At 49.1% G+C, this 22,010-nt stretch overlaps 1 protein-coding gene across 6 annotated transcripts in view; it reads right to left on the minus strand.

Annotated features, from left to right (window-relative positions):
* The window catches only part of ZFYVE27 (zinc finger FYVE-type containing 27), a 31,264-nt gene extending 11,824 nt beyond the window's left edge, over positions 1–19,440 (minus strand). The window contains exons 1-12 of one of the 6 annotated variants that reach the window (XM_081823689.1): positions 19,232–19,440; positions 17,780–17,977; positions 13,517–13,587; positions 11,737–11,923; positions 8,929–9,024; positions 8,500–8,612; positions 7,619–7,758; positions 6,961–7,032; positions 5,558–5,578; positions 5,266–5,410; positions 632–678; positions 245–326 (exon numbers count right to left, since the gene is read on the minus strand). In XM_081823689.1, coding sequence (XP_081679815.1) covers positions 245–326; positions 632–678; positions 5,266–5,410; positions 5,558–5,578; positions 6,961–7,032; positions 7,619–7,758; positions 8,500–8,612; positions 8,929–9,024; positions 11,737–11,923; positions 13,517–13,587; positions 17,780–17,977; positions 19,232–19,440 — 1,381 coding nt within the window. Of the gene's footprint in view, positions 1–244; positions 327–631; positions 679–5,265; positions 5,411–5,557; positions 5,579–6,960; positions 7,033–7,618; positions 7,759–8,499; positions 8,613–8,928; positions 9,025–11,736; positions 11,924–13,516; positions 13,588–17,779; positions 17,978–19,227 lie in introns of all 6 variants that reach the window. The other 5 variants (XM_081823692.1, XM_006738297.3, XM_081823691.1 and 2 more) reach the window with 5 other exon arrangements.
* Between the last annotated feature and the right edge of the window lie 2,570 nt (positions 19,441–22,010).

Consider the following 22,010-nt stretch of genomic DNA (forward strand, 5'->3'; position numbering starts at 1 on the left):
ATATTCACTACTAAGCCTTATAATTCAGATATATTAAATATATTCTTTTGCATGCCTAAAATACTTCAGTGTTTTGTCTGTTAAAGGACAGTGGAGATGTTTCTCCAGGCCAGACAGGATCCCGAGTCCCCCTGCCTTCTCACTGACCCGTTGTTCCCTTCCCACGCTGCAGCAGCCCTTGGAGGAGGCAGGAACCAGCCAAGCCCTCCCAACGCCCTGACCCCGGGCCGCCTGCACCACTCACCTGTGGCCCCCATGGAGGACTTGGGCACCTTGAAGGAGCAGCACCGAGAGCAGAAGCTGTTTCCACAGTTACTGCAGCTCCGCTGCGAAGAGCCATGGTCAATATCAGATGCATCGCCCACAGCGGGAGCCCCCCACCGTCCCATCAGCTGATCTCACCCAAGGAACCTGGGACTACCATGGGAACAGGGAGGTGCCCAAGTGGGGGCAGGACGGAGTAAACACAACATCCAATGGGAAGGCTAGTGAAGGCATGGGCACAGGGACAGCAGATCCTCGCTCACCTGAGCAAACCTCGGACCCCAGGCCCAATGTGGCCCAATGACTCCCCGCTACTGCCCTGCACCTCATCCCAAGTCCCCGCAAACACACCCTCAAGGAGACTTACCCTCTTCTTCAGCACTGAGAAGGTGGCCGAGCAGCCCGTACAGTTCCCTGACAAACAGAGGCAGCAGCTCAGCCTCGAGCTAGCCCAGGGCTCTGAACTCTCACCTGTTCCTGGCTCTTCTATGGGACCACTCAGGATGCCAGCCCAGCCCAATCATGGCTGGGAGCAGTGAGCAAGGGAGCAAAGTCCAGGGCGCCTGAGGGGCTCAGTCGGTTAAGCATCTGCCTTCGGCTCAGCTCATGATCCCAGGGTCTTGGGATCGAGTCCCACATAGGGCTCCCTGATCAGTGGGGAGTCTGCTTCTCCCTCTACCCCTCCCCCTAGCTCGTGATCTCTCATGCTTTCTCGCTCTCGCTCTCAAATAAAATCTTTGGGGGGAAAAAAGGGGTGAGCAAAGTCCAGATCCAGAGACAGAAGGGGACTCAAACTAATAAGGAAATTCCCAGGGCACCTAGGTGGCTCAGTCGGTTAAACATCTGCCTTAGGCTCAGGTCATGATTTCAGGGTCCTGGGATGGAGCCCCGCATCTGGCTCTCTGCTTAGTAGGGAGTCTGCTTCTCCCACTCCCTCTGTAATCTCTCTTGCTTTCGCTCTCTCTCAGATAAATAAAATCTTTAAGGAAAAAAAAAAAAAACAAGGAAAATTCCCATGGTCCCTGAGAATCCATGTCTCCATACTATACACAGCTGCCAGTCTGTGTGCCCTCCCAGGACTAAGAGGCCCCACCTGCAGGTCCTGCCAAAACCGAAAAGCATCCAGCAGAATCTGCTCTCTGGAAATCACACCAAGCTAGGGGGGGACCTGATAACAGGCATCCTTCAGAGAAGGCAGCTCCAATGAGCTCAGATGAAACCTGCCTGCCACGACCCTTTCCTAAGTGCCTCCTTACAAATAGTCTGCCCACAGGTAATTCAGAAATGCCTAGAACCCCAGACTCCTGCTTCCTGTCATCTGAAGATTCCAGGAGAGGAGCTCAGAACCAGGCACCTTCCAAGAAGATATGCAGGGCAGGGGCACAGACACTGAGTGGTGGGCAGGACGGAGCAGGGCAGAGCCGTGACAGACTCCACCTAAACCACCACACACGAGATGATCAAGTTTCCGGACCATGCTGGAGGAGTCAACAGCAGCTTAGCAAATGCAAGGGAGGAGGCGAGGGGTTGTAAGAAGAGATGAAGGACAGGGAGGGAGGGAACCGACGGTTCTTTCAGAAGCTACTATGCTCACCACCCACCCGTGCTCCCAGGAAAATTACAGACGGAAAAGGTGGACTGCAGCAAAGACACAGTCTGCTGAAGGGGGCGCATGCAGGTGAATGAAGGGAACCAAAAGGCGGAGGCAAACTGAGGCCTGAGGAGGAGAGGAAAGGCCACACTGTGCCTGATGGCTTCACCAAGCTCCAGGAACAAAAGCAAACCCTGAAGAGAACAAAGAAGGTTCCAAGGGCTATCCCCAGGAGGCAAAAATCTCCATGTAAACAGGGGGCACTGAGCCAGGGGAAAAAGCCCAGGGGTCCACGGTGGGCATGAAGGTGCTCCCGAAAGGGGCTACAGAGCCCAGCCCAGGGCTACGGGCCCAGAAGGAAGCTGAGTTGGGTCCTGAAAACACTTGAGAGTGGATAATAAAGCTACTGGAGTAAGTGTCTACAACTTGGGGCCCAAAGGCCTCCTGGGATCTGGCCAGAGCAATTAGCAGCTTCAGGAAGCACTGTTGGGCCTCTTGAACCACCTATGTGGCCAGGTACGGAACCCCCGGCCTCACCTTCACACAAAGGCCCAGAGCTACATGTGGTCTCTTCCTCTGTTCCTCCAGAACCCCCTGCAGCCCTTGTTACAGGACACTCCCTGTGTTCAAGGAAAGACGGGCCTGCCCAAGATAGAGCAAGGAGAAGCCTGAGGCCAAGGTGCGTAAGGTGAATGCCATTGCTGCCAGGTAGCTCCTGGGGCCTGGCAGAGGAGAGGGAAAAGCATAGCAGGTACTGCCGCCTTGATGCCAAACCAGCAACCACGCTACTCCAAGTCTTTGTCCCCCACACTAAGAATGTGGGCAAAGCAACCCACTTCGGGGCACCCGGGTGGCTCAGGCGGTTAAGCGTCCAACTCTTGGTTTAGGCTCGGATCATGATCTCATGGGTTGTGAGATCGAGCCTCTCTCTCTCTAAGAAGTAATCTTTTTTTTTTCTTTTTTTAAGATTTTATTTATTTATTTGAGAGTGAGAGAACATGAGTGGGGGTGGGGTAGGCAGAGGGAGAGGGGGAAGCAGACTCACCACCAAGCAGGGTGCCCGATGCAGGGCTCAATCCCAGGACCCTGAGATCATGACCTGAGCTGAAGGCAGACATTTAACCCACTGAGCCACCCAGGCGCCCCAATAAATAAATCTTTAAAAGAAAAAAAAAAAAAAAAAGCAACCCACTTCTGCTTCTCCTTAACAAGGGGAACAAGGGGGACAAGGGGCATGGGGCAGGGGATTGGAGCCACTCAAAGACTGACACTCAGGCCCAAGTCCAGGATGGAATGTCAGGGCCAAGCATCCCAGGGCAGCCATGTGGTCTAGTGAAACCAACATGTACCCAAGCACAAGCCTGGGCCTGGGAGGGCTTAGGATGCTGACACCAGCTCAAGACAGGTATATGGAGGAGAGCAGCCCTGTTCCCTTCCAAAATCTTCTGACTCTCCCTGCCCCCATCCTTAGCAAAGGGCCTGACTCATCATGTGATGATGCCACAGGAGCAAGAAAGAGCCTAAGACTGCATGGGCCCTGCCAGGGTAACGGTCAAAGAGCCTCCGGGACAGAACAGGGCCACATAGAAGCCCCTGAGCAGCCTGTCCTCATTTGTCCCATGCATCCCCATCCTCCACGGGCAGCCAGAATGGAGTGGCCCCGAAATCTGCTCACCTCACCCTGGGAGCCAGACCCAGGAGCAGAGCTGCTGTACCTGCCCTCAACAGCAAGGAGCCTGAGAACATCTCAGGGAGAAGACCGTGAGCAGTCTTAAAGAATGGGAATTAAGAGAGGCTTAGAAAAAAGCAGCATTTTCTGCCCTTGCCAGCCTCATGTGAACCTGAAAGGCCTTCACCAACCCGGCCGGGATTACCTGAACCAAAAACCAAATACTGAAATAAGACAGACATAAAGCCAGAGGACTTCAGACACTAAGGCAAAAAGGGAGCATGTTGAGTGAGAAAAAAACACAAGAACAGAGGAGCCAGACCAGATGGCTTAGACTTGAGTCACAGCTCAACCATGGCTGAAGACATGGGGCAAATCACTTTTCTCACCTGAGGTTACTCACCTGCAAATGAGAACATCTAAGGGCCTTTACTTAAAATTCATACTGACGAATGAATCACATGCTAGAGCAAGAATACTAATTCTTACATAGTGTCACTTGGGACTTCTGGAACCCAGCTGCTTCTAAGCCCCTAAGAACTGCCTGTCCCTATCACACCTACCATCTGGACTAGATGAGACCGTGTACATGCAAGTGCACTGAACACAGTGCCCCAGAGAAGTCAGTGATCATCACAAATAAAAGGGAACTCGAAATGACTGGGGCATACTCACAGAGCAGAAAGAAACAGCATGTCCAGGACCTCGAATCCTGAAAAACAACTGCCCTGGGTGCTACAGGGGCAGGAAGGCAGGCCCCTGGATGCCCTGGGTCAAATGCCTCAAACGAACCAGGGCTTCTCCCAGGGTGCAGAGCCTAGAACTCACTCCCACCAGAACACACAGTGTAGCCACCTCCTCCTCCTGGCAGCTGACTCCAAGCAGAAACAAGGCTCTTCCTCAAAACCAGCATGACCCCCAAGTCACTTGCCCTCTTCAGCCAGAACTCTGTCTGGCTCAGCAACCGCTCTCCTGGTCTGAGACAGGTTTCCCACCATGCCAACAGTCAAGTCTACCCTTCTCCAAAGCTGCCTTCCTTGATCCACCCCCCCCCACCCCCCCAGGAAAATAAGGACTAGCCAGTCCATGAACTTGGCTGAGGAGAAGGGACCTCAGGGTTCTATCATGTGCAGAGGAAGATACTTTTTGCTTCAACTTGTTTCAACCTGAGTAGGGAAGATCCAGACAAGCTGCTAGGCACCTGCAGGATGGACCAGGACCCCTCATGTTAACAGCACCCCTTATTAAGCACTTACTGTGACCCAGCCAGCACTGTGCTACCACTTAATAAACATCACCTCGTTAGAGACCTCTAAGAACCCTGTGAGGTAAGAACTGTTATTACTGCCCTTTTTTAGAAAGGGAAACTGAGGCACAGAGAGGTTACATCATTTGCTCAAGGACACCTTGAGCAAAGTTGGGATTTACACCAGGCAGTCAGACACTACATTCTGTTCTCAGCCATCATGCCACACTGCCTTCTGAGTCTCTGCCTCAGGATTACATCTCTCTATAGTCCTGAAGTGGCGTTTCTGGAACAGAGTGCCTCAACTTCCCGCAAGTTAACGTTCAAGAAGGAACCCACACTCACTCCCTTGGCAGTCCCATTGTGTGCACTACCTTCCCCGGGGCCCATAGACATAGCTTTACTCCTTGCTCTCATCACAAACCAGGAGCCACAATTCCGAAACTCTGGCCCCATGGTGCCCACACCGCCCCCATTCCTCAGCCCTGGCCGTACCAAAGTTGTTGGTAGGGTAGCGTTTGCGGAGCCGCTCTGTGAGCCGTGACACCTTGCTACGCAGCACCTCATTCTTGCTCAGGAACCCGTTGTCCTGCAGAACCAGTTCATCTTCTGCTGGGCACGGGGCACCTTCATCATCCTCCTGTGGGAACAGCTCCTTCCAATCCCGCCCACCTCGTAGCCGTGCAGAGGCCCCCAGCACGGCCGACCCCACGAGGCACGGGGACAGCCAGCTCAGTCACCCTCCCCCTGCCCGGCCCCTGCCTGCCTCCCCAAGGCTCCTACTTACCAGCACCACCAAGTGTGTCTCCTGCCTCCCAAGGTGCGCGGGAGAAGGAGAGAAGAGAAAACAGAGAGAGATAGCAAGAAGGACGCCGCTGAGAGGAAGAGCCCCAGGCAAAAGGAAACACGGAAGCGCCACTCTGAGTTCTGCCTGAGCACGCCACAGAGGGTGACGTTCACAGAGGCCCCAGAAAAGGAGCCCAGCGTCAAATCGGCTTGAGAGAAGCTGGGTACTACGGTTTCTCAAACTGGGTGAAATAATGCATTAAAAGTTGCTCATTACTTCATTAGAAGAGAACAGAAAATATCCCTTAGAATGTATTTTCAGAAAACTTTTGCTTCATTTAAGTTTTACACATTTTACCGACGTTAAGTGTGAACTAGGCCAAGATGTACAATGTGGTCACTACTGTGGGTTAGGAACTGAAGAGCCCGAAAGCCCTGGTGTGTACACTCCCTACACCACCAGCACCAAGATGCACAGCCTGCAGTCGTATATTCGAGTCTGGGAGAAATCTTTAAGCAGTTGAAAATGTAAATGCTGACGTAGATGAGGCTGAGGTGAGAGTGAAATGGGCTAGGGTAAATCACAGGCAATGCACAAGGCCCTTTTCTTATACCTCAATGTCCCCCTTTACAAAGAGACGGAGAAATGACTTCCTGCCATATGGAAATGCAACAGCACAGCTGTGACAACAGCAACCACACTAGGACTCAGTGACCAGGGGCAAGGAGGGTGGAGGCAGGGGTGGGGACTAGGTGACTTTTCTAAAGGGGACAGTCACTCCTCAGCTACACTGACCACCGCACACTTGGGGCTACCAGAGCTGCTTTTTCAGAGAAACTGAAAATGCAGGCTTGTCATTGAAATCTCTCCATTTGTAAATGTTCTTAAGTCTTGGATGCCAGATAAAATGCTTCTGTAAACTACCAGTTTGAATCACTGTCTTAAAATCAGGAGGACTCTGACCTAATCCTTGGCCTATAACCACTTTCTCCAGCTTCCCCTCCCTGCCCCCCAAAGAGACATCTTTCAAACCTCATTCTGCGTAAGAGCAGCAAGAGACCCGGAACAGTGCCCTCCCCCAAATCTGCCTGCCCCACATCCAAGGCACCAAGCCTAGAGTCTCCAGCCTAGGAGGTAAATGATCCACCCCCCAACACAGGGTGCTTCCCAGAGGCTTCCAGAGCCTTCCCACCCCTGAGCATGCATGACAGATGAGGTCAGGCACAGAATGGGCAGAAGTTCAGAGGCACCCTTTCATCCAGTGAGCTCTAGCTCACAAGTTCTGACTGCTCATTTGGATAAAGAGGACTGAAAAACCTAGACTTGGGATGTGAGAAGCCACCCAGCTCCCGGACCAGGCTTCTAGCCTGATCGGTAGAGGGTGGTGGGGAAGGGCCACCCACCTCAATCGCATCTTTAAACTCCTCATCGGGCTCAGCCTCCTCGGCCTCCTCCACACTGCCAGGCGTGAGGTCCTGGGAAGAGAGATTATTACAGAGGGAGAGGTGAGGGCAGCCCTGCCCTCTAAGGTAGAGGCCACCAGCTTCCTGGAGCAAACGTCCAGGTTGCCTAAAACAGCCATTCCTGCCCCAGAGGAGATGGCACACCTGCAAGAAAGAAGTCACGGGAAGGAGGGCACCTCTGACCTAGCAGACACAGGGAAACGGGCCCAAGGGCACAGAGGGCCCTGTGGTGGCTGCCCAGCCAGGTGCCCGAACCACAGGGCCTGCTCTGGGTCCCGGCCCCCCCACGCTGGCACAAGAACTCTGTGCCTCAGCCTTCTCCTCTGCAGAAGAGAACCCTCTCACTCTTAGAAGCAACCTACACCTCACAGGGTTGATATCTGTAAAGTACTTAGAACAGCGGAGTCAGCATTCCACAAAGCACACAGTAGCTGTTATCATTACAATTATTGTTATGAAACGTTTCAGAAAAGAGGCGGCCAGGGAAGCAGCAGGAATGTACAGAGGCCAGGAGCTGTGTGGCATGAACAAGCTGGGAACCAGAAGGCTCCCCAACCTGCCCGCATGAGGCTCTGCCCTGATGGCGCGGGGCACTCACCTCTGTGGGCGTGGGTGCGGGCGTGCAGTCCGGCAGAGCAGACGTCCCCTCAGCCTCCAGCGGTGGTGCGCTCTCAAAGACGCTGTCTTTCTGCTTGGGCTGCAGCCGCCGCTGCAGACATACCCTGTACTCAGACACTACTACCCAGGGCAAGAACAGAGTGGGAGGCAGAAACAGGATGGAATGAGTGGTGCTCTGCGGGTACCCCCTTCTACAGGTGGCTGGCCTCTTCCACCAGCAGCCCACTCTCTGCTGCAAGAAAGTCACCCTCCTAACTCTGAACAGATCACCTAACCTAAGCCTCATAAGCAAAACAGAGATCCTACCCCCCACCCCATGGGATTGTTATAGAGGGATTAAATGTAGTAAGTGCTCGATGAATTACAGCTTCTGTAACTAATTATCCAACTACAGGGAAGAAAACAAATATAGCAATCACCCAAACATATGTAGAAGCCCAGGTTTCTGTGGCTCAGGGCCTCTCCAGATTGCCTCACGGCTTTAGAAGCTAGACAGCAGATGAGAACTCCGGGATCACACAGAGAAGTAGCAGCTACTCCAGGTGGCTGCGTCCCAGGAGGCGGGTGGCAGCACTGGGAAAACATCCCTCCCTCATCTCCCAGAAGCCACCACATCACATAAGCAGGGATTCACCTGCCTCGGGAAGGGAAAGGGACCCCGACAGTAGCAGCCTTCCCTGGATCCCCCCTGCCATCAGATGCAGAGCCCAGGAGCCCTCCCAGAAACTACCCTGGTGTGGTGCTGCCCCCTTGTGGAAAGCACAGCAAACGGATGATTAGCTGTAGAGACAGACAATCGGGGGAGCCTCACCTAGCCCCCAGAGCCTCGGCCCCATCTCTGCCGAGCTGTCCACGGCTTACCTCGGAAGAACTCCACGTTCCCCAGAAAGAGCGTGCTGTTTAAAAGGGCAAGGACCCAGCACAGGGGCAGCAGATACAGCACGCAAACCGTGCCCAGAAGAGCCCCATAGAACCTGCATCGACAGAGAGGAATCGCAGCATCAGAAATTCCTGTGATTAGAAGGAAATCACTCTGGAGCACAGCCACATGGCAACGGGCACACTTAATAAACACGACATCTGCTAATCAAACAAGTGGGTGAGAGATTACATGGTGAGTTATGTTTCTACTATTAAAATATTGTTGCTACACCTAAAAGGTGTCTAAACAAAAGCCATACATCCCAGCCCACAAGTTCACGTGCAGGTCTGCACACAAGAGCCTCAGAGGCTCTCCTCCCCTGAGCAAAGCCCTGCAGGGCAGCGGTGGGGAGACCAGGGGCCACTCACTGCGAGGATGTGGCGGGGTTCTCCCAACGCAGCACGCGGTAGACAGCTTCACAGGTGCGGCACAGGCAGCTCAGGAAGGCCTCCAGCTGGATCAGGCTGTGGGCATGGTGGGGGGCCTTCCGTGAGCCGCACACCCACAGGCCTGCCAGAGCTTGGGGCCACAGAGCCTAGGACTTCATGGGCACAGCTAGCCAGGGACAGCTGGTCTCTTCGAACCCATGGGAGGGGCCGGAGAGCTCAGGAGAACCTGCATACATTTCAGTCCCCCTTTCAGAACCCCTACAGAGATGCACAAAGGACAAATATTCCCGCCTGGGTCTCTTCCTAGCTGTTGATGTCGGGCCAGCTGCTTAACTTTCCCAGGGCCGAGGTAAAATGAGGAGCAGGGTAGCCCCCCTCACAGACACACTGCAGCCGTAGGATAAATGGCAGGATAGAGATCACTGTGTCTTCACCTGGGGTGTAAGGCAGACTCACTTGGAGAGTATTTTTTAATAGATACACCCCCGGAAGCAATGAATGCATGCTGCACCCAGATCTTGGTTTCTGAAAGGCTCCATGGAGAAATGGCTGATTCCAGAGCAGGAACAGTGCAAGCATAAGATGAATCTGAATATCGGGGCGCCTGGGTGGCTCAGTTGGTTAAGCGACTGCCTTCGGCTCAGGTCATGATCCTGGAGTGCCGGGATCGAGTCCCGCATCGGGCTCCCTGCTCGGCAGGGAGTCTGCTTCTCCCTCTGACCCTCTTCCCTCTCATGCTCTCTGTCTCTCATTCTCTCTCTCTCAAATAAATAAATAAAATCTTTAAAAAAAGAAAAAAAAAAGAAAAAGAAAAGATGAATCTGAATATCATATGCACTCAGAAATGATGGGCGGCTCAGTCAGTTGAGCATCCAACTCTTGATTTTGGCTCAGGTCATGATCTCGGGGTTGTGGGATCAAGCCCCACACCAGGCTCCATGCTCAGCGGGAAGTCTGCTTAAGACTCTCTCTCCCTCTGCCCCTCCACCCCCACCCTCCCACCCCCATGCGCATGTGCTCACACACTAATAAATAAAGAAATCTTAAAAAAAAATAATGGGGACATATCAAAAGAACACAGGAGCCAGTTCAAAAGAGCTCCTACTGCCAAACCTAGGACAATGAGATCAAAATAATGACAGTAATGGATTACAACCCATTAAATAAAATTAAGAATCTTGAGTTCATACTGATAAGATGGAAGAGCTCTTTCTTAGAGCAGATGCTAGCTAACAATGCCAATTAGAAAATCACCTTCACAACTATCACAGTAATAAAGTGATAAAGATAAGACCCAGCAATGGTCATTTTATAGTAGAGAAACCTTAACCAAACGATCAAAGTTAGAATCTCCCCTAATGGGACAGACTGACATGATGTACCTCCTGATATGATATACTGACAACAACACATTGCTTGTCATATTCCTGGAAAAATGCAATCTAATCATAAGGAGCCAAACAACCCCAAATTGAGGGAAATTCTACAAATAATAAGCTCATCTTATTTAAAAGTGTCAAGGTCATGAGAAACAAAGACTAAGGAAGTATTTCAGGTTACAGGAGACTAAGAAGACATAAAAAACTAAATGTAACGTATGACTCGGGACTGGATTCTGGAGGAGGGGAAATTTATATAAAGACCTTATTAATACCACTGGTAAAATCTGATTATGAACTATATATTAGATAACTTCAGAAATGCTAATGTTAGCCATGTAAAATTTTCTAATTTTGATCATACGATTATGAATATATAAGAGAACGTCCTTGTTCTTAGGAAAGAAGTATTTGGGGTAAAAATGCATGATGCTTCTGGGTGTTGTGCACGAACAATGAATCATGGAACACTTCATCTAGAACTAATGATGTAATGTATGGGGATTAACATAAGAATAAAAAAAAAATCTAATAAAAAAAAAAAAATGCATGATGCTTGCAACTTACTTTCAAGTGGTTCAGGAAGAAAAAAAGTAACATGCAAGTGAAGAGCAATAGATGAAGCCAATGTGGCAAATGTTAATAATTGTTCTAGCTGGGTAAAGGGCCTATGGGAGTTCCTCTGTATTATTCTTGCAACTCCCATTTGAGTTTAAAGTCATTTAAAAAAGGTGGGGGATACCTAGACCCCACTCCAGAAAACTGACTCAGACAGGGGCCAGGCCCAGGCCTCCGTTTGTAACTTTTTTTTGAAGCTTTGCAGATGCTATGGTTTATGTTATTCAACGGTCTTAATATGGCTCTTCGGAAGTACCAGCTCTGTCACACTTAGGAAGCTTCTCGATAGTGTAGTGATGGTGACTGACCTTTACTGAACACTTCCTGGGTACGAGACACTCATTCAGTCTTCACAACCACCTATGAGGTAAGTCTACTATTATGCCATTTAACAGGTGAGGAACCTGAGGCACAGGGAGACTGAGCAACCCACCCAATGCCACAGAGCAAGTAAATGGAGGGCTGGGATTTGAACCCTGGCTGTGGCTCACGTGTGCAAGCGCTCAGTCAAGACCCTAAACTGTCTCTCTAGTGGAAACAGCACAAGTTGTGAAATCAGCTAGATCTGGATTCTTATCCCAGCTTGGTCACCTTTTCCTTGTGTAAGCCTTTATCTTCATCCATAAATGGAGAATAATAACAGTAGCTACCTCCCAGAGCTGTTCAAAAGATCAAAGGAAAGAACATCTGTGGTTTCCCTTATACAACGCCTCACCCAAAGCAAGCACTCAGTGTGGTGGCCACTATTACTGTGACCATGTCCCATCTCCCCAGCCCCTTCCATACTCACAAGCTCTTCACCTCAGCCACAGCCTCGGGGCGAGACAGGTGAACTTTCTGGAGGTCCTCCTGCCTCACGCTGTGATACTTCCTCCGCATCAACTCAGACTCAGGCAGCCGTGGCCGGCAAACCTCCTGAAGGTAGCCCAGAAGGGCAGGCACTGAAATCATCAGGGCACCCACCGAGTACCATGCACCTATGGGATCAATAACACGGCAGGTAAATGAGGTGCAAGGACCAGGAGCCTCTGCCCACCAGATGCCCATATGCTCGTTCCCTCACCTCCTCCAGGGCTCTGTCCAAAAGGCCTTCCCTGATCACCTCGGGTGAAAGAGTATCTGCCCTGCTCACTCTCCAACCCTTTAACTCAGCTTTATTTTCTCCTCACAGAATTTATCACCACATGACTGATTACAGGCACAGTTGTTGTCTCCTCTACAAACATAGGCTCTTGAAGGCTGGGACTTTATCCGTTTGGTCACTACTATAGCCCCAGACCCATTTTTTTTTAATATTAACAAACCTATGCTAGCACACAGTAGGTGGCTCGTGCCTGGAGTCTGGCCACTAGGAGTGACTGACACTCTGACCTCTGGGCCACCAGAGCAGACTGGAAGCCTTTCCTTTGGCTTTTAGAATACCACAGACAGACCACTGTGAACCCAAAAATGGGGAGGCTGAGAGAAAATCCAAAGGATCTTCTTCCAGGTAGCAGGGTACCCCCAGAGCAAGCTAACAGAGCACTGGGCACAGAGTAAATGCTAGTTAAATATCTGTCATAAGAGAAACAGAAAAAGGTCTTATGTGAAAACCGGGTTTATTTTCAACCCACTGAATCCATATCTGTGTAGGAAATAAAGGAGACACTTGAGAAATGCAAGTTTGATAGAAGAATGAATACATGAATAAAGGACCCCGCTCCTCAGAACATTCTGTCTCAGGCCTTTCACACATCTCCCCCCAGGGGTTCAGCTTTTTCTGTAGCCACCTGTCAGTTCAAACAGGAAAAGGGCTGGGTCCTGGTATATCTTGTCACAAAAGGTCCCCAGGAGACATCACTACCCAAGATCTCTAGAGCCACCCACCTGTCCACACATCTACCTCAAAGGCTTCATGCCACAGACCCCTCACAGCTGGTGACTGCCCAGCAGCTCCCTCCAGGCTCACCTGCTGAGCCAGAGAAAATCAACGTATGTGGCAAAAATCTCTTAACCATTCACCTTCCTGGCACCTTCACCCCATGTCATGCCCCCACTGACCCCAGAATCAGCTTGGAAATCAAAATGGAAAAAGGTCACAACACCAGTATTCAGTCAAGAAGGAAACAATAATCCCTGCTCGGCAGGGAGTCTGCTTCTCCCTCTGACCCTCCCCCCCTCATGTGCTCTCTCTCTCATTCTCTCAAATAAATAAATAAAATCTTTAAAAAAAAAAAAAAGAAGGAAACAATAATAATAGCTACAATACACTGGCTGCTTACTCTATGTCAGGCACCATGCTAAACGTTATATACAGGCTACCTCGTTCCTCACAACTACTCTCTGAGGAGAGCACTATTATTATCCTCCCTTTAGAGATGAGGAAAATTAGGCCTTAACAAACAGGTTAAAGAACCTGCCACCTCAACAACCCAGCCAGGATTCTAGCCCAGAGTGTCTCTCTCCAGAGCCGGTTTTCTGACATCAAGCAGACATGGAGGCCAACTCCATGGCAAGACAAGTGGCCACTTCTGGGAATTCCTTCCCACATCCATTCACAAAAACCCCCTGCCCCTGGAATCAGTTCTTACCCTCATTCAAAGTGAGGAACAAGATGTTGAGGCCCAGGCAGGTCAGCAAGGAACACAAAGGCATCTGCCACCTACAACACAAGAAAGTCCTGGTCACTAAAGATGGCCACTCCTCCAGTTGGGGGTGGGGGGAGGAGACAACCATCACAGGTGGGTCATCAAAACCAGGAGCAGGAGGAGGGGGCCTGGAGCTCAGAGTGTCAAAGAGAAATGAAAAGTGGGCCTCTCACGTAGACAGGCAACTGGGAGAGGAGTTAAGGTCACACATTAGGCCCCGGGATAAGGAAAGGTATCCTCTCAGAACTAGACCTGTGGAACTTTCTCCCAGAAGGAGAAGAATTTATAAAATATCTGTTAAGAAACCCAGTTAATACTGTTTAACCGTGTTTTGTAAGGTTCTGGTCTCTTTAAGAGGTGACAATGACGAACTTTCTTCTTTAAAATTTTCCCTTATTCTTTTTTTACAATTTCACAGGCACATATACTCACTGTGCAAGATTCATCTAATACAAAAATCAAGAGAACAAAACGTGAAGGATTTCTGTGACCGCATTTGTGACTTTCTCTGATTTCTGAAATTTTGAGATTTTAACATACATTAATCCAAAAGGAGAAAAAATAATGAAGATTTTGTGTGTTTTTTTTTTTTTTCAAGATTTTATTTATTTGAGAGAGAGAGAATGAGAGACAGAGAGCATGAGAGAGAGGAGGGTCAGAGGGAGAAGCAGACTCCTTGCTGAGCAGGAAGCCCGATGTGGGACTCGATCCCGGGACTCCAGGATCATGACCTGAGCCGAAGGCAGTCGCTTAACCAACTGAGCCACCCAGGCACCCCGATTTTGTTTTAATATATTAAAAAAGAAATTGAAACTGGAGTATAGCGTTCTTTCATAAGACATGCCCTAAGTGAACTTGAACAGCCGGAAGCACATGAAGACCCAGCCCCCACCAACACCACCAAATAGCAGCGCAGAGGCCCCAAAGAGGAAAGAAAGAAGACCAGAGACTTGAGTTGCTGAGGACAATCAAATTCTGCTGGCTTCGTCCCTGATAAAGGATATTTAATAGGGGAAAAGGAGCACAGATGTAACAACAAAGGCATGGACGCCTATAGTCTAAACAGCAGTGTAGGGGCGCCTGGGTGGCTCAGTCGTTAAGCGTCTACTTTCAGCTCAGGTCATGAACCCAGGGTCCTGGGATCGAGCCCCGCGTCGGGCTCCCTGCTCAGCAAGAAGTCTGCTTCTCCCTCTCCCACTCCCCCTGCTTGTGTTCCCTCTCTTGCTGTCTCTCGCTCTGTCAAATAAATAAAATCTTTAACAATAAATAAATAAATAAAAATAAACAGCAGTATAGCATCTATAAGGTCAGCCAACTGAGGAAGAGTCAAAGAGGAAAACAGGTAAGCTGCTGGCAAGCAATGTATTCAGAACTTCAATGTATTTTTTTTTAAGATTTTATTTTATTATTTATTTGATAGAGAGAGAGACAGCAAGAGAGGGAACACGAGCAGGGGGAGCGGGAGAGGGAGAAGCAGGCTTCCCGCTGAGCAGGAAGCCCGATGTGGGGCTCAATCCCAGGACCCCGGAATCATGACCTGAGCCAAAGGCAGATGCCCAACGACTGAGCCACCCAGGCACCCCCCAATGTATTTTCTTTTGCTGTGATTGAGGTCTTTCAGTTGCTAAATGAGGTTCACTAAATTATGTGCTTTTATTTTTTTGTGGGGGAAGAGGGGGAGCAGTGGAAGGGCAGAGGGAGAGGGAAAGGGAAAATCTCAAGCAGATGCCCCGCTGAGCACGGAGATGACACAGGGCTTGATCTCACAACTCTGAGATCATGACCTGAGCCGAAATCAAGAGTCAGACACTTAACTGACTGAGCCATCCAGGTGCCCCTGCTTCTATTTTTTTGTGAAAGTTATGAGTAAGGGAATGAAATGACCTCTGTCTGCCTTTCTCTGAAAACCCAGCATCCCCCACTGTGCCACCCTAATTAGGCCTCAGAACCAGCTAATGGCAGCTACAAGTGTAAGAGCAAATTAAAAGTCTGGTCTAAGGGGGCGCCTGGGTGGCTCAGTCGTTGAGCGTCTGCCTTCGGCTCAGGTCGTGATCCCTGCTCGGCAGGAAGCCTGTTTCTCCCTCTCCCACTCCCCCTGCTTGTGTTCCCTCTCTCGCTGTGTCTTTTTGTGAAATAAATAAATTAAATCTTTAAAAAAAAAAAAAAAAGTCTGGTCTCAGGACAATCCCATTTCAGAAATAAAAACATCATAGAGCCACTGAAGTCACTTTCACTGTAAAACCTCCCCATTCTTTCTCATATCTTTACTGACACTTTGGTCATAGAGATCCACCTACTAGAGTAGCTGATCCCAGAAGAGAGGTGTCTTTTAAAAATCTAATGCAACTCTAGGCTTCAGACCTAACAGACAAAGCTCAAGATTAGGTCCCTCTTGAAAGTCAAATCCTCTTTACTAAGAAAAGAACAATCAAAAGCACAAACTAATCGGACAGCCATTTTCACAGACCAGTGCTCTGTCTCCCAGTGGCACAGAACCACAAGCTCCTGGAGGCTCTTTAGGCCAAATGCTGCTGCCCCTCCATCCAGTTTTAATCAATCCCACCACATCCTCAGATTTCTAATTTCATAAAATGGAAAAATCCTAACATATGAGTGCCAAGAAACACTAAGAGACCAGTGGTGGAAAAGGTGAAAGGCAGGCTATATTTAACTTTTGTGCTTTGCCACAGAAGGGTAAAACACACAAACAGACTCACACACCTGCATGTGTGCACAGCAGAAAACCCGAAGACTAAAATTCATTTCAGCTGGATGGTCACGGTGGGATTATAAAACAAGCCCCTCATACCATCATCTCCCCTATCCCTTGCACCAAGGGGACAGTGATCTAATGGTAGAGAACACTACTATGGAATACAAACTCGCTCACTTCTAGGGCTGATGCCATAAATTAAAGGGGTTCTGAGGTGAACAAGAAAAATTTAAGGCCTTGTTCAGGGAGTAAATAATAAACCTCCCACTATTTCCAGACTGAGGTAAGAATGAATATTCAATAGCACTCTTAACCCAAGGTTAACCCAGGTTAACCCAACTCCTGCCTCCTGCCTCTCTCAGAGGACTGGAAAGTTTTATGAGAATCTGATGAAAACTAGAAGCTTCTCCCTTAGAAATACACATGCGTGTACATACAAAGTTTTACGTGTAGTCTCAGGAGGTTCAGTGAGCCCTTAAGCCCCACTCACAAGCTCCAGGTTATGAATGTCTGCTCTGTAGGACAACCAGGTTTTATGTGGTTCCCAATATTAGGAACACATGACCTTTGTGGGGGAGGGAGTTTCACTTGAATATGATCCAACCTTTAAATCTAACTTCCAATTTGCACCATGAGGAAGCAACCAGACAAATCTAAGTAGGAAATTCTCCAGGACCGTCAGCTCTGTCTCCAGCAAGTCAGTATCATGAAAAAGAAACTATTTTAGATTGGGAAGACTCAAGGGACATTATAACCACATAGAATGCACAGTCCTGGATTGCAATCTGATTTGACCAAAACATGACATTCTTGGGACAACTGAGGAAATCTGAATATGAACTGGGTATAAGATGATATCAAGAAATTATTGTTAACTTTGTTAGGTGTGATGTTGCTTTTTCTCATTAAAAAAAAAAGTCATTATTTAGAAATAAACTGAAGTATTTAGGGAGTGGAATAGCATATATCTGTCCTTAAAATTCTTTAAGATAAGAAATAAAGTGAGCTGAAAAGGGAAAAAAGAAATTATATGGAGGATGAAAATCAAAGCAAAATAAGAACAAAAAATTTTGAGCTCCATAATCCTAAAAGATTAGTGAAAAGGGTACCTGCTTATTCACAGGTACTTGTATTTAACTTATGTTCAACTTTACATCCTAATTTTAATATTAATTATGCTAATACTGATAGAAAAGGAAAAAAAACAACTTTAAGATTTAGAAGGCCCGATGTTCAAGGCTAATTAGCAGTCCTGAGGTATGTATGAGCTTATTGAATGACAAAGAAGAAACTCTGGTGAAAGACCATCTGGTTCCCAGGGCCTGCCTCTCCTGGGGTAGGTCTGGAATAAGCCCAGGGAACCAATGGACCTCCCAGAACCACTCCTCACGAGGGCAGAAAGGACAGCCCAGCAACTGCCTAAGTGGCCAGCACAACTATGGAGCAGAAAAGCAGAAGGTCTAGCTGGTCAGAGCAACTCTACAGTCTGTTACCTGAGCAAGTACCGGACACCGTCACCTGCATCCTTCAGGGGTTCCAGGTAGATCTCCAGCCTCTTGTAGGACAGAACCAAGTTGAAAAGATCAAATGCCGGGGACTTGGTAGGGGCAGGTGGAGACTCCAGGGGAACCTCAGGCATCACGCTGGGGCTCACCTCTGGCCCACTCCCCTCACGCTCTGATGTCTGCATCCTGCAACCATAATAATTCCTGACATTTGCATTGCACTTCCAATCCCCAATACACTTCTCCTTACATTAGTCTATGTGGTGCCTATAATAAACCTGTGAGGTAGGAAGGGTTACAGGTGGAATACCCATTTCACAGAGAGGAAAAACGTTCAGCAGGGTGAAGTGAATTGCCCAGATATAAATCCTGCTCTTCTGACTCTCCAACTAATGTTATTTTCCCCACAGACCCATCAAGAGTATAAACCATAAAGACCAAGCGCACATGGCTGCTGGGAAGAGGCAGCCTGATGTCTAAAGAGAAATGATGACCTGGAATATTTTTCACCCACTCCTGACCTGGTTAATTCCTACTCATCCTTCAGGTAGCGGCTGAAACATTGTTCCCTTGATCTGAGAGGTCTTTGCCAGTGCCCCCAGTCTGGAATGGGAGACCCTCCCCAATAATCCCAATGGATCATGTACTTGCCCTAACAGCATTTATCACACCAAAGTAAAACTCCCTGCTTTCTTGCGGGTCTGTGCTTCTTAACTTGGGAGCTCCACCAGATCAAAAACCATGTCTTCCATTTACCACTGCTTCTGCACTCAGTGGAAGGTTAATTAATGCTCAGTGAATGAGTGAACGAACTGTCCATCCTCTAGGACTCCCATGCTTTCTCCCTCCCCGCCACATCTTCTAACGCTTCCTTCTCCTTTCTGTTCCCAACAACTTCCTGGACCATTCCTGCCCATTACCCTCCCTTTTCCCTTGAACCCCACGGGGCAGTCACCTCCTTCCATAAGGCCCTGTTCCCATCTCCCCTCTCCGATGGGGAGACCCCTCACCCTCTTCCCTAATTTCAAAGTCCTACCCCAAACCCTAAAAAGAAAAGGAGGGGACTGAAAGGGCGGAATCTTGACGCACAGCAACATAAGCCAGTCCCTCGCAATGGACTGCGACCTGACCTGGGATTGGGGGTGTGGGTGGGGATGTGACCAAGGCGCCACTGGGAGCCCGAAATACCCGCAGGTGGAGCTCGTACTAAAGGACCCAAAAAAGCCCTGGAGGGGGTGAAGCTGGTCAGCGCCGGCAGAGGCCTGGACCACCACCCCTCTGCAGCCCACGGAGCCCCTTCGGGCCCTGCGGTCCAGACCAGGGAAGGCCACGCCCAAAGTCGCTGGGCCAGCAAGTGGCGGCCCCCGCTGCGTCCAGGCGCCCAACTCCACACAGTCGGCAGAGACCCGGAGGTGGGGGGGGTGGTGACACCTCACCTACCCGGTCGCTGGGTTGGTGGGGGAGGGGCGGGGACGGCCAGGGAGCCCTGGAAGGGCCACTAGACCCCGGAGCGTTTCCTCAGGACCGCCCCACCCCGAGGACGCGCCTCTTTCAAAGGCCTCTCTGAAGTCGCAAACCGAAGAGCCTCCTCCGCCTTCCCCGCTGTCGCCGCTTCCGGGACGCGAATTGCTCTGCGGCGGCGTGTCCATGACGTCATCACGCCCACCCCGCCTTCCGCTCCAGCGTTTAGCTCCGCCCGCCCTAGCACAGGTGAGCGCCCTCGTCAGCACTGCGCCTGCGCATCTTTCCTCGCTTAGCCCCGCCCAGATTCAAGTGGGTCACTGAGTGACCGCGATTCACGAAATACTGCGGAGCCTCAGGAGCACGAGGTTTACGGCCGTGCATCTCGCCGCTTTGGTCCAAATCCAACCCATTCGTCTAAGCAGGAGTCAGTGTTTGTACCTCTTCTCTGATTCTCCCAGCTGGAAGGTATCATTTACCCCTCCAAACAGCTGGAACCTAGACAGATCCAAATCCCCACACCGACCACTAAGCTATATTCAGAAATCCTCATACTTCTCAGAGGAATGGGCCTGGCTTTGTGGCTGGGCCAGGCTTGTCTGCTGGACTCTGCCTCTGCTCCTTTAGGATGAGTCTAGAAGTATAGAAAAACATTTTTTTTTCTTTAATATCTTAGCTACCTGAAATTTCCCAGGTAGTTAAGTAAATCAGTAATTTACTCCAAAGGTAAATTTTGGTTTCTTTGCAATTCCTTGTTGGGTGGGCCTGGACCACTGGCCTCACACTGGCTGTGGCCAGTAGTATTATTGGTTCTCTCTTCTGGCAGCTCTGCAATTGAGAGATATTATTCAAGAACTAGACATTATTCGGAGGGAACACTGGAGGATATAAGAAGGCTCTAAAGACCAGAAAGGGACAACAGTCACGACCAATATCAATGAACAAAGGCTTCCCCCGGTAACTAGACACTGGTCAACTAGACTCCGCTTTTGGGAGTCTAACTCAATTTTGTATAATGAAGTTCTCCCAGTTCCTTCTTTCCCTTCTCCAGCATTCTGAGTCTTCATTCTTTGCCTCAAATCCTAGTGTCACTGGTAAGCGAAAGAGACTGAAGGAGAAAATAAAATAGTAAAAGAGGATAACTAGGGGCACCTGGGTGGCTCAGTCGTTAAGCGTCTGCCTTAGGCTCAGGTCATGATCCCAGGGTCCTGGGATCAAGCCCCGCATCGGGCTCCCTGCTCAGTGGGAAGCCTGCTTCTCCCTCTCCCACTCCCCCTGCTTGTGTTCCCTCTCTCGCTGTGTCTCTCTCTATCAAATAAATAAATATTTTTAAAAAAAGGATAACTAATAACTTGACATTTTCCAGAGGTTAGTCTTTGCATCTCTAAGCGAGGGTGTGTATGGCCCACATGACTGACTCATAAACCTCACTGTGGCCCTTGGAGAAATACTAGTGGGAAATGCTGGGTAGAAGAAGCTGGAAAATAGGAGTGGGAAGAGAAAAGAATGTCCGAGAACACCTACTTCCACCAGATGGCTCCCTCACCCACTCTTACACAAACCTTGGGAGAGCCGCCTTTCAACTTGGAGTTTCTTGTCTTGTGGTCTCTCCTGACACCATTTCCACCACATACCAGATTTGTCATGCTTCGAGGTGTATTCATTATTTCTTTCTGTGTAACAAATTATTTCAAAACTTACTGGATTAAAACAATAATAAATTTATATTTTCTCACATTGGTTTTTGGCTTGGGTGGTTTCGGACAGGAAATGGAGAGCAGCTTCGTGGGCGGTTTTGGCTCCAACTTTCATGAGATTGCAGTCAGCTATTGGCCACGGCTGCCATCATCTGAAGGTTTAATGGGGCTGGAGGATTGGCTTCCACAGTGGCTTCCTCACACAGCAGACAAATCGGATGCTGGTATTCTTATGCTGATAGGCTGGAAGGAGGTTTCCGTTCCTCACTTGGCACTCACCAGAAGACACTTTGAGTGTCCTCCTGACATGGTGTCTGACTTCCTACAGAGCAAGAAATCCAAGAGGGAGGCACAAGATCTTCTACGATATAGCCTCAGAAGTCACACACCATCATTTTCACAATATCCTATTGTCTTTACAGGTCAGAACTATTAAATGTCCCAAAGCATAATGGGAAGCTTATACAAGAGCATGACTACCAGGGGGTAATCATTGGGGCCAACCTGGAGGCCATCTTGGAGGCTAGCTACTAAGTGCTGCTCTGTGGGCTTAGAATACCCTTCCTCCTCCACCTGACCTCTTCCCACACACCTTTCAACATCCAGCTTGAATGTCAAGTCCTTTGTGAAGCTTTCCCCAAATAATTCCTCATTTCTTCCTCTGTGTTTACACAAAACTCTGATCCTATTAAGCATCTATTACCTTGCATTTCAACCTATCTCTAGAATCTCCCTTTGTTCCTGAGAGCAGGAGACTACAACTTAACAATCTTGGCAGAGCCCCAGTTTCTGCCAAGTATAGAGCTTTGGCATAGTAAATATTCAATGAATGTTTATTTTAAAACAAATGAATAAGTTTATAGCAGCAATGTCCACAATAGCCAAACTATGGAAAGAGCCAAGATGTCCATCAACAGACGAATGGATAAAGAAGATGTGGTATATACATACAATGGAATATTATGCAGCCATCAAAAAAATGAAATCTTGCATTTGCAATGGCGTGGATGAAACTAGAGGGTATTATGCTAAGTGAAATAAGTCAATCAGAGAAAGACATG

This window comes from Leptonychotes weddellii, chromosome 6 (assembly GCF_054177405.1).
Source record: "Leptonychotes weddellii isolate Sample4059 chromosome 6, ASM5417740v2, whole genome shotgun sequence".
Lineage (NCBI taxonomy): Eukaryota > Metazoa > Chordata > Mammalia > Carnivora > Phocidae > Leptonychotes > Leptonychotes weddellii.